Source organism: Erigeron canadensis, chromosome 5 (genome assembly GCF_010389155.1).
Source record: "Erigeron canadensis isolate Cc75 chromosome 5, C_canadensis_v1, whole genome shotgun sequence".
NCBI classification, from domain to species: domain Eukaryota; kingdom Viridiplantae; phylum Streptophyta; class Magnoliopsida; order Asterales; family Asteraceae; genus Erigeron; species Erigeron canadensis.
Window position 1 is genome coordinate 33,147,932 of NC_057765.1, and position 16,825 is coordinate 33,164,756.

A 16,825-nucleotide genomic window follows, 5' to 3' on the forward strand; every position below is an offset into this window, starting at 1 on the left:
ACCACTTATTTTAGAAAATATATGCCATTAAGAAATATTGATATAGTCTATTTATCCAGAATAGATACAGATTCTATCGGACTACTATCAAATTTTACTTGCTTGTAATCTTCTAATTGTTCTCACGATATAAATTAAGCAAAATAAGATGATGAAGACGATGTATCCGCCAACACCTGCAAGTATATTAACCAGAACTTTAGAAGAATAATACTTTACTAGAAAAGCTCCCTATTTGAAAAAGTTCATAGAAGTTACCTCAAGCTGTTCTTCTGTGAATGAATCTTTCTGAACACTCCAAGTATCTGCATGGGTGCGGCGAAATTCTGCAACTGCTTTTGTGACAGTGGACTTGATAGGTGATGGTTCCCCAACAAAGCGGGCCAATAAGGTAGCATGCTCAGGCAACCATCTAAAACAAAAATAAATGAAATCCAAAAAACTTAGAGTCGCCTTATATTATATAAATATGTTACCCAGAAGGCAAAAACTTTGGCAATTATTTTCCATCAGAGGGTACCTGGGCATATCATAAGGAACAGACAACACGCAAGCAGCCAGAGAAAGAACACAACCATGTATGGAAGCAACGGAAGGACCTGCACTTGAGTTTCTGCAATTTGCAATGACATAAAAGCCTCAGAACTATAAACAATGAACAGATCAATGATAAAAATTTGCATCACAGAGTATGTATGGGAACTTGATGATGATCTGAAGAAAATAATAAATAGAACATTCTTAAAATCGGTCAAAAGACCTCTGTTTTCTTCTCTTTTGAAGCTTTATCGCCTCGCTATAAGCCCTTTCACGGAAGTCTTTTGATAGTTCTCCATCCTCACCCTTCATTAGGCCAGCTAAAACTGCCGCTGCATGCTCCCTTACCTGTAGCACAGATCAAAAATAAAAATAATCACGTAAAAAAGAATGTAAACTGATCTGATGATTTTATGAAAACAACAATGTTGGACTTCATGATTAATTCAACTCTGAGTGGAACAGAAGAAACTTGCCTCCACTTGGTTATCTGTAAGTAATATCTCAACTGTTTTCCAGATCTTCTGCTTTTCATCATTTGAAAGTATGAAGGTGTGCCTGTGAAATTTGATGAATGAGAATGATAGAGTAAGTTCATGAAGTATATATATAGCAGAAAAGTAGGTCGAGACATATTTATGAATAATATGACAAATAATATAGGAAGAAAAGAACCGCCATACCTGTACATAAAGCTGCGCAGAAAAGTCAGAGTTGCAGATCTGGTCCGCCAGTTAGGGTCTTCTGCTGAAGATAAAAGTATGGCTACCGCCTTTCGGAGATGAGCTGCCGGAAATATTCTCCATTTTAACAACTCAAAAGCTGCCTTCGCCAATGTTGACAAATCTTTATTTGATGTTTCCTTCAATGCAACAAAAATAATCAATAAATAATCCCCGACAACTAATATTACTTGTTTGTTTATCTTATTATTGTTATATATAATTTGAACACCTGTAAAGAGATCACCGGGTAAAGGAACCCCACAAGAACATCCAGCAGGAAGGCAGATCTCCCAGACTTCATCAACGAAATGATAAAATGAAACAACTACACACAAAAGAATACAAATATTAAGACATTAAAAAGATAACAGAATACAGAACACAAGCCCCCAAAAAATACCGTTTCCATCCATTGAACATCGTCTGTTGAGTTACTATCTGACCCAGAAACAGTGTTTGTCTCTGCTAAACTCTCAGAATTGTCTGAAGGATTGGCGTTTTGAATTGAAACCACGAGTTCGGACGCTCGTTCTTGTAAATACTGATTCCAACCATCACCATGTTTTCCATTTACTAAATTCTTGCCATTCTCAGGTGAAGAATCTTTGTTAACGGATTCATGCAATCGGATATTAGAGCACAACACAGAAAGTGCAATAGCAATGGCTTCCCTAACCTGTTGACATATAGCTGACAATTAAGTGCAAATACAAGGCTATATATAGTTGCAATTTCAGATGTGAGCCTGAAAAACTAGAGGTAGCAAATAGAGAAGGTGGGGGTTGCATAACAACCTCAATCGAGTCAAATTAATAATGTGTTAAGGAAGATATGTTATCACAACAATAAACTACTCAGAATATAACGCTTTAAGAGGCTCTATGCACCAACAACAGCCTTGGGCAACTTTCAACCCATTTTAACTATTTCCTTGTTGGCTAACCCAGGCTGACCCATTCATAAGTTAATGGTTGAACAATGACACCTCTAGGCTCTAGTATTATAGATCGATGTGACAATACTAAAGCGAAGCCTAAGTTACACAACAAAATATTTTGCTAAAATATACTTACATGAGCAGTGGGATGGCTCATTTTATCAAGCAACTCCTCTAGTAGTTTATAATGGAGCTGAATTTCGGATAAAGGCATCCTCAGGGGAGATACTTCTATCAAAGCAGCAGAAAGGAAAGAGTAACGCTTGGCAACTACAGTGGTGGTTACTGTCTGAGGTAACGGTTCGATCAAACAATCGAATATCCTTTGCCTTAGAAGTGGCACTCTTGTACCATATTTACCCTTACCCGTAACTGCATACCGTATACAACCAGCCCATTCAGGAACCGATTCAACTGATGGTGCAAGAAGGATATTCTGCAATAGGGCCATCATCCAACTATCCCAAGCTTCCTCAAGCCCAAAAACATCAGCATGCAGCAAACCCGCAAAAGCCTCGGCTGCAACACACTGTTTAGACCGTTCTTTAGCATTAGCGAACTCCTCTAGTGCACCCTTTAGTGACAGTACTACCGCAACACCACATTCTTGAACTAAACGTTTGAATATGCGAGCAAAACTTGAATAAAAAGTATCGGTTCCAAATAAAGATATCCATGTAGGTGTACGGGGCCATGAAGATGAAAAGTCAAAGTAGAAGCGGGTGATGGATTTATCTGCTAAACTTTGAAATGATGAATTCCCATGGCCGCCTCTAGAAGACGAGTTATCAGTGTCACTTATGATGTGGACATTTGATAGGCTGTCGAAAGTGTCGCTAAAGAACCCTTCTTCTTGAAATATATTACTTAATGTCCCTTCAAGTGAGGACTTGGCATTCTCATGTGAACTCCCTGTAGCAACAGATTGTTCCTCGGCTGAGAGTCTATAAGGTGATTCTTTCAGTAACATATTCAGAGCCGAGATTGCTAGTATCCTTGTCTGTGGAAGTTGACTTTTTAAATTCTTTAGAAAATGACCTGAAAAGTCATAACAATCAAATTCATATCTTTTTCATGTCATAAGCTATACACTTGCAACGCAGGATGCATTAGAAATTTGTATGGTGCTCATCCAAACTCTCAGACTTTTTGTAAGAGATATGCCACGACTATAAAGAAAATATATAATATCCATACTAATCTCTTTTTTTTTTTTTAAATGAACCAATTTAGGACGTTTTAAGCCTTTACATATACACCGTGAACACTTTTCAACCCACTTTGGACACTTTCGACTTCCATTTTAACTATTTTTCCTTGACATTTTAGCGACAAATCCATAAGTAGGTATGTCAAAAATGCCACCTTCAAAATTTTGGGGTGCCAAACACAAGCCAAACTAATTCAGTATTTATAAACATGGACCAGAAAAACTAACCAGCGGTTTCACTGAGAATCTTTGATGCCAAATTGGACTCATTTCTAGATGACATAGCCAGCAACAGTAGAACCCTGTTGGCCATCAAGTTATACCTGCGTGAAACAATTATACAAACTCAGTACAAGCTTCGGTGACTGGACAGCAAACGTATGTGTGTGTTTATACATATGTTATGAGATTTCAGCTGGAAGGTTTACCTCCAATGCAAATTAGTAGACTCAAAACCCATAGAGCTGATCTCAGAAACCAAAGCTGCAAAGTCTGTCCCAGAATGATCCTCAGATTTACGCAAAATGTTTCTAGAGATCCCAGCAAAATAGATGTTGTATTTGACAAAAAGCTGATGGACGAATCAATGGCATAGGATTAGTAATTACAATACAAAAAAGTAAGTTATAGCATCATCTTTTTACAAGTACCTCATTGAGGGCTTTCTGGGATTTCAAGGATTCATGATGAGAACTGCAAGAAACAACAAAAGAAGAGATAATGTCACATGAACACTAGATTCAACAATTATGGCTTGAATGATGATATATACAGTATACACTTGCCTCAAAAGAATTCCAAGAAGGAATGATGAGAAAGATTTTGGATCCTGTAATTGAAGAATTCAAGTAAGATTGTCAGAAAAGTAAATGGAAGACAATAATAATTAAATCCTTGCAATACTCATATAAAATGAAAATTCTCATATACCAATGTAAGATGCTTGAGAACAGTTTGAGTTCCAAGCACAGCACAAGAACCTAAAACTTTATATTCTGGTGAGGAGGCACTTCGCAGGTTTTCAGTAAGAGTAAGCACACACTTGGCAATCAGAGATGGCCAACGTTTAATCAATTTCACAAGTGATCTCCCAGCAAGACTGGAAAATTCATAAAATGATACAAAAATATAATTATAAACTAACTATACACCAAGTGGAAAAAAAATTTGTTCATTGTTATTAGGTATATAGAAAAGAACTCACGTGCGAACAGTATCATAGCTATGCACACATAAATTAAGAAGATCATCCATCAACACATTCACATTTTCTGAAGGAGATACATTTTTACTTGTACGAAACAAATGGTATGATAATTGTGATGTTCTCCATGTATTGTGCATGTATGCTTTATCAATGAGAGCCCATCGTGGCCTATATTGCAAGAATAACTTAAAATTAAAAATTTATTAAAAATAGTCATTAATAAGGATCGAATGGGAATGTTAATACCTTTTCTTCCCATTGGAATGTGACGGTACAATAAAGTTAACTGGAGGCTCTATTATGGCCACAGATTCCAATTTCCATGCCTGCCTATGGTTAGTCCACTCTTCATATTCAGAACTACCTGTACCTCAACTAAGTCAAGAAACAAGTACTGAAAAACAAATGCTGAAAATTAGAGGTGGCAAGATGGGCAGGTTGGGTAAATGGTCAAAACAGTGACATTTTGAAAGTGTCAGGTAGTAGACCCCAAAGCGTTCTTGTCCAAAATTGCTAACTTGTTTTGGACAAATATACACTCGGGGTGTCTTTCAACCCATTTGACCTGTTCTCTTTTAAACAATTTATTATTTTACATATCTGGACCATCAAAAGATACAACAATCCTGACGATATTTGCCTCAAATGAAAATTATATGGTTGCAGAGCATTACCATAATTCCCCAAAGCCTCAATAATACGGATGAGAAGAAGCAAAAGAATGCTGTCATCTGATTTTTTCTCAAGCAAGTATCTGCAATACACGCCAATAGATAATTATGGATACTGCGACAGTAAGAAAAAAAACACGTAAATAGAAAAGCAGATAATATACTTGGAGGCTACATGGATGATATTAGCAGCTTTTTCACGCAATCCAGTACCACCAACACTAGACCCCGTGGCTCCAGCAATTAAGAAAGGCGGATTCTCAACATTTCCGTTTTTAAAAGATGGAACAAAATCAGGCAAACATGACAGAACGCCTTGTAATGAAGAGTCGATCCGCAAAAGTGTCACTTTCAAGTGGTCTTTTTCATTTCCTGTGAGATATACAAACAGGAAGTCATAAAGTTGAAATCATCTGTTGTAAATTTAATAAATATTCAGAAACTTCCACGGCAATGAATTCCGGGTATACCTGGATCAGAGTGAATGTTATCTCGGCATATTTTCAAAAGCTCATCTAAAGCTGATTCCAGATGCAGATTTAAGAGTTCATTGGCAAATTGTATTTCTTCAGCACTAGGGATATGCCACTTGGGGCCGGTAAAGGCTTCATCTTTCGAAAAATCCTTATTACTTATCCATTCCTCCAGTGAGGTCAGAGAAGGATGGTGCGAAACCGACCTGCGAAGTCAAATAGCATAATGGCCTTGTCGTTGACACATTCAAATTATAACAGAAATCCTTATGGTAGAACTTAAATATTACTACAAACTTAGAATCATTAAGAACTTTCATATTATTATCATTGTTCTCTTCATTGTGACTATTATCGTGCAACCACCACAAGAAACTTACTTGTACTGATCAACGGGATAATAGAGAATCAGACTTCCAAGTAGGGCCCGCAGGATCTGATCACCAGCTATGTTAACCTGTCAAATTATAAAGTTTGCATCAAATTAGTTGGTGCAATTAAAAACACAAGCTCAACTGTCGATACAATGGAAAGAATTTTAAAAACCTTCCACGATGGGGATTCGAAGGCAAAATGTATTGCTTCCTTAAATTGATCCTTGTAATGAAGAAGTGAAGGACCTCCATAACTGATTCCAATTGACAACACCTTCAACTGGTAATCAATTGATGTTTCAAGGGCTGGAGAAAGTGTGGCTCGTGCCTAAACATATATACTTATATTAGCACAAGAGGAATAACAAACATTGAAATTATGAATAAATTACCAAAAGAATTTCGACATATAAACCTTATCTGAAGACTGGCCAGTGAAATTTCCACTTCCCCCAAATCCCGTGAGGGGAACTCCTTTCAAAGATGATATAACAGAAGATAAAAGAGGTTCAACGAGTTGATCAACAGCCAGCTCAGGATTTGAATGGATGCAGGCACAACAAAGCAGCCCGACTTCAGATATAGCTCCAGGTAGAATATTCGTTTTCAAAAACTTGGATACCTTTTTGATAGCCTGTCCAATATAATATATATATATAAGATCTCGTAATCTTGAACATGCTAGATCCAAATGATGCGATGATTTGGTTTCATGAGATTAAGTATGAACCTGGTTGTACAGGGATTTTGAAAGCCTCCCGAATAATATTTCCAACATGCAAAAATACTGAGGACCATCTTCGACAAGAAATGTTCCGGATGTTGCAGGTGAATGAACATCTTCATTTCTGCAGCAAATCATGATTATCAGTTACCAAGAATGGGCATTCACCATAAGGTTTTTAAATTAGAGATAAACATGAAAACAAGCCAATATAAAAGAGCTTACAAAACGCTACTAGGTTCCAGGTGTTGTAATAAAGAAAAAAGGCGGCATAAGAACTCATCAAGCCATTCTGAGAACTGCTCTGCAGGCATGAATGACAAATTGTCCATATCATCATCCAATGTTGCCATCTGCAATTGAGAATCAAATTAGATGCAAGATACTCTTATAAATAAATTGGTACAGCTTTTGACCAAACACATTGATATTTGTAGTTACATTAGAGAATATGGAGCCAATTAGTTGCATAGTTGCTAAGGTTTTGGGGGGATCATTGGCATCCATCCCAAGCAAGGCATTGGTTAGTGATATCATCAGAAGATCACGAAACATATCAGCATCATTAGCATCATCTATTTCCATTGCTGAAGCAGATAATGACATGAAAAATAGTGATCGTCCAGAAAACGCCACTGATGTGACGGCTGTCTTTAACTGATGGGTTGCTGTCATCTGAACACATAAAAGTTAATAGTCATCACAAGATATGAAAAACTAGATACGGAAACCTAGATTAGTGGTGGCAATTTCCACCTGTTTGCATATAATTGGGTCCCACTTCCAATGGCCACAACTTAAAACTGAACTAAAAAGGAAACGGGTCGACTGGGGTCATTCAGGTCAAGAGTCACCCGCAAGTGTTCTCAAATACTTAAAACAACCTAAATTGGATATTAAAACAATTTCGATTACTATTATAATCTTATTTAATATTTTAATCAACTTATTTGCAAAATTCTGAATATATGGACACTATGTGTTCGCGGGGTCCTGAATTGGCCCATTTGGACCTGTAATAAGAAAGTATCCACTTTGACATGTTTCCCAACCCATCCATTTTGCAACCTCTGCCTAAGATGCAGATCTGATATGTCACTAACCGTTTCTAATGCCATATGAAAACGAGACACCAAAAAGGGAAGAACCAATGAGGGCTCCACATAAGACAAGATAGACGTTGCAGCAGCTACTGTTTCTGAAAGATTTTCATTTTTGCTGTATTGACCACGATCGATTAACTTCAGGACAGTTCTCACGAAAGACTCCCTTTCAGATGGTCCTAGACAAAATTCAATCTGTTCACTCCTGAATCAACAATTTCTTACATAAGATACTATAACTATAAATATTAGTAAAATTTAAAGAAAGAATCACAAAAGTGGATAAAATTGTTTACTCTTTCTCGCATTGTAAACGTTTCTGGAATGTATAAACCAAGTGAAACAAAAACCTCTCTAGAGAGTATGTCCAACGACCACCATTAGAGGGATGGTAATACCTGCAAGAAGTACACAATCATGAAAATACTGACATAATAACCACATATGTCATTGTTAAAATAAGTTAAAAAAATCTAGAAAACAAACTGCTCTAAGAGGTTGACCAATTTCTCAAAGTGTTGTTGAGTCAAGCTACCAGGTCTTAACAGATATACCTGCAGCAGCAAAAACATTAAAGAGAAGATTAATCAGTTAGAGGGGGGTAAATTTTATCCATCTGCTTATAGAAGGGTTGGGTTGTTTATCACTAAAAGGTAAATACGTAGCTGAAAGGGGAACAAAATGGAACAAAAGTTCAGTCTAGTGTATACAACTTCCTTACTGGTCTTGATCAAGGTTTAGATAAGTATTGTATAATTTTGTTTCCTAATCATATTTAAAACATTATCTATTGTTAAAAACATTAGCATATGGACTACATAGTGTTTGCCTCTCAACCTGACCTACCAGGTTATAAAACAAAATGACCTGTAACCTAACACAGTAACACGTTCAACCCCCCACATCTTCAGACCTCTAGAATAAGTAAACAGAGTTTTATGCTTGATCTTACAATCGACTTTGCAATGGCTTTAGACGGAGTTTGCGATCTATTGGAAAACAGAAATCTCGTATTTCTAGGGACATCCATAGAAAATGGGTATGATCCACTCCCACTTGCTACTGGTACCTGCACAGATAATATTATATTATTATTGGGGTATACACTGTTGTAGAAACATTACTATATTATCTTTATTATCTGTTGGAAGTACCTCAAACATATTCATAAATCGACTGAATATCTCAGGTAAAAGATCCTCCCAGTCCTTGGATTTGTAATTTTTGATAACACGAGCCATGATAGCAGCCCATTGGCTGTTCCAGAACTGGCAATTTGGTATAGAATCCCATTGAAGAATACATGCAGCAATCCACTCACTGGCATGACAGAAAAGATGAAAATTTTTGCTTCACTGACTAATGAAGAGAATAACATAATAAGCATCAAAGATATTACCGTGAATAGAAGTCCTCATTATCCAAGTTTGTAGGCAGGAAGAGTCTTACAAATCCAGAACCTTCGAAAGCTGAATTATGCCATGGATTTTCGAGCAAAGAACTGCAAATCGGTTTCACTCAAAAACTTAGGATTTTAAAATTGTTAAGCCAACACAGAATATGATCCTATCAAACTACAGCACTTATTATGAGATTCAAGACATTACCTAAACTCAGACCATATCTCACGGGCAGAACCTGGTGGGAAGAACCTTCTACAAGAACGAACAAGGGAAGTAAGCGTCTCGAAATGTCGTTGTCTTATCCTCCATCCCTCTGGTCCTGAATTCCTGTAGCATTATATGATTGAAAAATCGCCATTCAGAAAAAATAAAACATCATATCATTATAATTATACACATTGGTAAAGTGTGTTTGAATAATATAATATTATATCTTCTGTAACTCGTCAACAGATGTACCTTGTAAAGTGGGTTTGAATCATACTATCATAGAAAGGGCGCCAGTCAACTTTCAAAGACAACTTTTTGCGAAATTTATTCAGCAGGTGTACAAGAACATTTCCCCATCTCACCTGACCAAATAGCAATTCCAACTTGAATACCACTGTCTATAAAGGGCATTTTTTATTGACAAAAATATACCTGGGCATAAAGCTTGTCTTGTGATGCATTAAACACAGTTAGGCCAAATTCTACAAGATCAGAAACATCTTCCATCGATACTTCACTTTTCGCCTTTATAAACCTGCACGGAAAACATAAATAACAATAAAAATCTTCCCGTTTGAAAAAGCTGATGCCATCCAAGTTTATGACAAGAAAACATCCCCACAATAATTTCAAAGGATATTCCTCAATATAATAACCAAAAAAAGAACGCCTTTATTCAACAACAAAACCTCTGGTATCTCGTAACATATTTAGTGTTAGCAACACTTTATAACTAATACTACAAAACAGGGGGAAAAAAATACAAACTTTTTGCCTAGCGGTATCAGGGTGGCCCAACAACCAATAGGCTTTGGATTCAAGTCCCATAGTATAAACAAAAGTATAATAGGTGTGTGTTTCAGTGTGTGAGTTTTTGATGTTCAAAAAAAGTACGTAAATAAAATGATCTTTTAAAGTAGTAATATCTAAAGAACACATCAAGGTTTAGGCATATGTCTACTTAATTTGTAACAAATTTTTAATACAAAATGGTAGCAGCATTTGCACTTGTTTAATAATAACTAACATTCTGTTGTCTAAAAAGGTTGATTCCATCCACAAAGTTATATCACAAAACAATAGCAATGGATATTCAATCAGTATAAATAACACCTTTACTCGATAACGGAATCACTCCTATAAAACTTGTACCAAATTATAAACTAGTTGCACTTACACTACTTTTCCTACCATTATAAAACTTCTTAAAAGCCTAAAACCAAAACTTAAATAATGAATAAACAAAATGATCCATTAAAGTAACTGACTTTAAGAACAAAAAGATTTTTAGGCATACTTTTACACTTACAGTATGCTTTTATGTGGTTCAGTTATTCCAATTACCATAAAGCTAACAAACTACCATATGAATTAATCATGGGTTTTGCTAGTGTAAAGTTACGCGATTTACCATCTATCATGTTGGCCAGTGAGATTCCAATAATGGGTCGGTTATCCGTTTTGTTCTTATGTTCAAAATTTCTCATAAATGAGAGTAATTTTAAGTATTAAGGCTAATCAAATGTATCTGGTAATGGGTCAGTTATCAATATCTTATGATGATAAAAAAATTCTTCTAATTGACAGCAAAATTAAGTATAAACACTAATAATTAACTTAAACAAACAAGGAAAACAAATACATACATATTACACACACACACACACACATATATATATATAAGAAAAGGAAGAAAAGGTAGAAGCTTTACAAGTCAATGACTGAAATCCATTTGAGAGTGGAGTAAACAGAATCTGGGTCATCGGAAAAATAAGAATCTTTGACGGAAACGACAACGCCGGCGAATGAATCTTTCTCTTTCTTGGTGGCTTCGGCGACCGGAGGTGGTAACCAGGCGTTATAACGATGCATTTTTAACAGGTGGGTGTGTGATATGTGTGTATCAGTGTGTGTATATATAGATATAGAGAGTGAGGTATATATGTATGTATAGGTTTCTTTGTGGGCAAGACAGAGATTGAAAATTTAATGTGGAAGGAAAATGGTGACCGGTAATACAAGTCGGCGGTGAAGAAAGAAAAAAGTTGTTAGATTTATTATATAAGCAAATTGCAATTGGCAACACAACAAGACAATTACGATCTTGTTAGTTGTTGACTTGTTGTTAAGTTCCCTTAAAACCAATCTTTTAAATACCGGTAAATACCGGCCCGTATTACCGGTATCAGAGATCACGTCGGTATTTTAAGTTCGGTATTTTTCTGGTATTTTCACTATTCAATATCGGCCGGTATTTTCCGGTATTACCATACCGGTATTTCCGGTAATTTCAAAAAATAAATTTTGATTTTTTTAAAAAATTATTTTTATGATACTTTAATGTTATTTTTTGTTATTTGTGAACTTTAAAACCTATATTTTGTTATGAAATACATAGTTGGTATTGTTTTTGAGTAAATTATAATTGCATTTTGACTATTTTTGTTAAATTGTAACAAGTTTTGTAGGATTTTTACACAAAAAATATAATAAATTAAAAATAGTCGTATCGGCCGGTAATACCGGAAAATTTTTTCACGCCGGTATAACTAAAATAACGGTTTTTAAAACATTGCTTAAAACTTAATTTCATTAGGTGTCTTTGTGGTTGTCATAATTATCAGTTTGCACCCTGTACTTTTTTTTGTATCATTAGGTGCCCGTATGATTGATGTTAATTACGCTACTTGCCCTTTTGACTAACAAACGTTAGTCTTTCTTTGTTAAAACCCATGTGTATTAAAGTGTATCTGTATGGTTCTTGGCTCGGCTAGCTTCTAACTAACGAGTATTTTCTAATGAAATTTGCAGTTCAAAAAAGAAAAAAAAAACATTTGTATTGCACATGAGGATAATTTCATAATTTTACATCTAAAAATCACCATCTTTTTCTCCATTTATTTTCATTCACATTTCTCATCTTCTATCAAATAACAATCATCCTAAAACCCATATATCTATAAAATTGATTGCAAATATTATTATCTCAAAAGCTACAAACTAAGATCAATTAACATATATATATATATATATATATATATATAGAGGAAAGTTATTTTGAGAACTCCTAAAAAAAAGAACTCAGGAACCAATCTGGACCACTCATTTTCTTATATTTTCTCTCTCCTCCATTAAATAAGAAAATTCACCCAAATCATTTAAAATGTTTTATCTCACAAACCGTAAATCGTTAGACGAAACAAAAAACATGGGTAGTCTTATAATTTCATCCTCTTTCATTAGAGATCCAATTCGATATAATTTTGACGACTTTTTAATTTTCATTTTTTTTCCCATCACGTTCATCCTACACATGTGTAGGTTCATCCTACACATGTGTAGGATCATTGTTTTCACATGTAAATTAGTAAATGAACATATGTACACAACAATGAAGGTCAAGGGCGGAGCCCATCAATCTATGGCAGAGCCATGGTGGCCAAGGATGGAGCCCGTCAGTCCATGGCGGAGCCATATCGGCTAAGGGAGGAGCCCGTTAGGTAGATCACCCCGCACTGGTCACCCCCTATGACCTATCACCCTCTATGACCTATCACCCTATGACCTATCACCCTCTATGACCTATCACCCCCACTAGCTTTGGTTTATGAATATTCTTAAGGGCGAAGCCCGTTGAGAATCATAATTTTTGTTCAACCTACACATGTGTAAGTTCAACCTACACATGTGTAAGTTCAACCTACCCATGTGTAAGTTATGTGTAACTACAAAAAAAAACAAAAATTAAAAAGTCGTCAAAAGTATACCGAATTGGATCTCTAATGAAAGAGGACGAAATTTTAAGACTACCCATGCTTTTTGTTTCGTCTAATGATTTACGGTTTGTGAGTTAGAACATTTTAAATGATTTGGGTGAATTTTATTATTTAAATGAAGAGAGAGAAAGAGGGAAAGAATGTGTGGTCCAGATTGGTTCTTGAGTTCTTTTTTTTAGGAGTTCTCAAAATAACTCACCCCTATATATATATATATATATGGACAATCAAATAAGAACATTTTTAAAATAAGAACGGTGAGAACACCTTAAAATCATCATTTTGATGCATTAAAAGTCCATAAAACTGACATAGTGCATAACTAATTATCATTATTTAAGTGTTTAACAAAACATTGATTCATCAAAATCGAAAAAATCACGTTTTTTGTTGGATGCATCATTTTGATGAATATGCATCCAAGATGGATGCACAAAACAAAAAACATGATTATTTCGATTTTGACGGATGGATGTGTTGTTAAACACTTAAATAATAATAATTAGTTATGCAATATGTTAGTTTTATGGACTTTTAATGCATCAAAATGATGTTTTTAAGGTGTTCTCACCGTTCTTATTTTAAGAGTGTTCTCACCGGAGTGTTACCCTATATATATATATATATAATCAACACATCTATAGTAGCACTTATATAACTTTTTCAGGTCAACTTAATTGAGTCCAACCGCCTCCTTCGCTCACTCCCTTTTCATTGAAATCCAAAGTTAATCACTAAATCCAAAAAATTCCAATTCTAAAAGCAATAACAAAACCAATTGAATAAATATCTTAATTGTAATTTAAGTTTTAAAGCGATGATGATATTGATGTTGCTATTGATGATGGTGATGATGAAATAATTCTCATTTAAATGGATTTCCATGTTCTGCTGGGTGGGGAAAGAACGTTCACGCAAACACATCTTGACTCTTTCCCATTTTATTTCTTAGGTTTTAGGGACCCGCATGCATCTCCAATCCACATTTCATATAGTTTATTCGTTTCCCTTAATTCATTTCTTTGTTTTGTTGTTGGACCGATTTTAGTTAATTGGTTTTTGTGGTTGTAATGCTTTATGAAGTTTAAGATCTATTTGTCATTAAATTCCAGGTTTTGTTTACCAATATGTTGTTATATTTGTGTGGATTTTAAATCTTGATGTGATTTTAGGTGTTGGGATATCATTTACAGGTTGGCGTTTTATGGATATATAAACTTACAGACAGAGACATGTGTGTGTGTATAACGTATTGATGTTGATAACTGATGATCTATGAAATTTATAATTATTAGTATGTTGATGATTATGTTATGATATTTCTTTTTCTAGACCGACTGTTATGTCATATGTGAACAGGATTAGGATTAGAACTCAAGAGATTTGTTTTATGGATTGTTTATTGGTTTTGTTTGAATTATGAGGATGATGGTGGATTGTGGAGAAAGATGAAAGCAAAAAGAAGACTTGTGCCATAAAGGTTTTCCAAGAGATTAAGGCGATTAGTTTTCTATGGTTCAAACATAGATCTAGGAATTGTAATATTACTCTAGAAGACTGGAATAAGTTCGATGTTTGTACATAAGTTGTAAATATCCGAACCACCCCACTATTGTGTGTGGTTAGTGTCGTTTTTTTGAATAAAAGTTAATTAAAAAAAAAGGTACTTAAGTTGGTTGAGGAGAGAGAAAAAGAAAAATGGGACTATGGGAGTGACAAAGGGTAGTTGGAACGTAAAGTATGAAAATACCCTCGTGTGCAATACACATGGGGGCTATAAAGGATAAAGACTAACGTTCATTAGTCAAAAAGGCAGGTAGCGTAATTAAGATCAATCTTAAGGGCACCTAATGATACAAAAAAAAACATAAGGTGCAAATTGATAATCACGACAACTACAGGGGTGCCTAATGAAATTAATTCATAATATTAAAACTAAATTTATTTATATTTAATAAAAATATAATATAATAATGGGGCGGGTTTTTAATATTAATCCTTTTATTTACTTATTCTCTATTTTTTTTTTCTTTTTCTCATTATTTATTTATTTATCTACATACATTGATTTATGTGTGTTTTGATTGGAAGAAAGTAAACTTTTACGTGATTAGTTCTTTAACTTAATGATCTTTTTTGAAGTGTAAAAATCATTTTATATTTATATTTATTATTTGTTTTCATTTTAAAATTAAGGATACATCCATTGATTTATCGTTGGATTGACGAGGCACTCAGATTTTACTCACAACCTAAAACTTCAATTTTTAGTTTGGTCTTTTGTGGGGTTTTTAGTGGATTGGGAGTTGCATAGTGGACTTAGACTTTTGGATAGTTACATCCATGGATAGTTAGTCTTTATTAATTGAGTATTTAAGAAACTGTCTTTGTGTAGATGGGTTTTGCTTTACTTTTTCCGATCATCCATTTTCACCACAAACCATTACTAGTTTCTGTCTATTACAAATCAAAAAACCACCATCCATCACAACTTCTCCAGATTTATCTTTTATATCTACCAGAAGTTCTTCAGTATTAAAACACAAAAACCACCATCGATCACAAATCCCTTTGAGCACTCACGACGCCCAGGCAACTACAAGTTAATCATTTACCTTTCACTTTTTTCGCCACAAAGTCCCCTATACCATCTTAATGCCCCATTATATCTCAATACCTCACAATATATCAAACCAAAATAAAATAAGACAGACAAACTGACCTACTACACAACACATTTACCTTACAGTCATTTATTATCCATTTTACTTACACTCTTTGACCTTTCACCCACACTCCTTCCACCCACGCTTAACAATGTTCATAAAATATCCTCAATGCACTACTAACCATTTACTTTCTCTATTTATAACTAAGTGTGTAAGGGGAGAAAGGAAAGAAAAAAACATGTTTGAAGACTCGAGGAAGGAACCACAGTTGGCACAACTATTATTGAGCCACAAGTCACACTTAAGGGTTTGCACTTGTGGTTAGGGGAACTACGAGCAGACCACAAGTAAATCATAAGAGCAGTATGAGTCCTCTTAAAACATCTCTCAAACACAACTAACCAACTATTAGAATGAGAACCACTTATCATCTTTATTATTAATATATGTGTGAGTAGAAAATAAAAAAGAAAAAAAATTTCTCGGTGATTAACTCATGTTTGCAACAACAAACCTCTATGCCACAAGTTCACCACGAGTCACACCTAGTGGTGTTTAATCGTGGTGGGGACTAATAAAAGTCCATGACTAGTCTAATACAAAGACATTGTGAGTGCTTTTGCGGTTGTTTTTCAAAAAATATATGTTTTAATATAAGCCAATGGTGGTTTTATTTTTGTAGTGTTCTGTACTTTGTAACCATTGTATTAGGTTTCTCTATAGTTAATTACTCAAATGGTATCTAATGTTTGCGCTATATTACTGGTTTCATACTTTTCCTTTCGAAATTACGCTGATCATACCCA

General features: G+C 34.8%; 1 protein-coding gene across 1 annotated transcript; it reads right to left on the bottom strand.

The window, feature by feature from the left end:
• Positions 1–5: 5 nt before the first annotated feature.
• LOC122602306 (proteasome activator subunit 4) lies at positions 6–11,599 on the bottom strand. The gene is made up of 35 exons (XM_043775006.1): positions 11,286–11,599; positions 10,007–10,109; positions 9,824–9,936; positions 9,569–9,691; positions 9,361–9,462; positions 9,116–9,281; positions 8,914–9,030; positions 8,448–8,515; positions 8,258–8,359; positions 7,962–8,166; positions 7,300–7,533; positions 7,084–7,211; positions 6,865–6,982; positions 6,550–6,768; positions 6,307–6,462; positions 6,141–6,217; positions 5,758–5,966; positions 5,452–5,659; positions 5,291–5,370; positions 4,863–4,980; positions 4,614–4,784; positions 4,340–4,508; positions 4,195–4,238; positions 4,060–4,102; positions 3,838–3,980; positions 3,638–3,732; positions 2,336–3,237; positions 1,663–1,938; positions 1,492–1,587; positions 1,221–1,399; positions 1,014–1,095; positions 761–885; positions 521–613; positions 259–412; positions 6–176 (listed from the first exon to the last, which is right to left on the bottom strand). The coding sequence occupies exons 1-35, from the start codon at positions 11,444–11,446 to the stop codon at positions 135–137; spliced, it is 5,421 nt and encodes a 1,806-aa protein (XP_043630941.1). The 5' UTR covers positions 11,447–11,599; the 3' UTR covers positions 6–134.
• Between the last annotated feature and the right edge of the window lie 5,226 nt (positions 11,600–16,825).

Coding starts and splice junctions, on each gene's coding strand:
- LOC122602306 (XM_043775006.1), bottom strand. CDS start 11,446: ATGCATCGTTATAACGCCTGGTTACCACCTCCGGTCGCCGAAGCCACC. Junction 9,937..10,006: donor AAGACAAGCTTTATGCCCAG/GTATATTTTTGT, acceptor CTATTTGGTCAG/GTGAGATGGGGAAATGTTCT. Junction 5,967..6,140: donor TATCCCGTTGATCAGTACAA/GTAAGTTTCTTG, acceptor TTGACTTCGCAG/GTCGGTTTCGCACCATCCTT.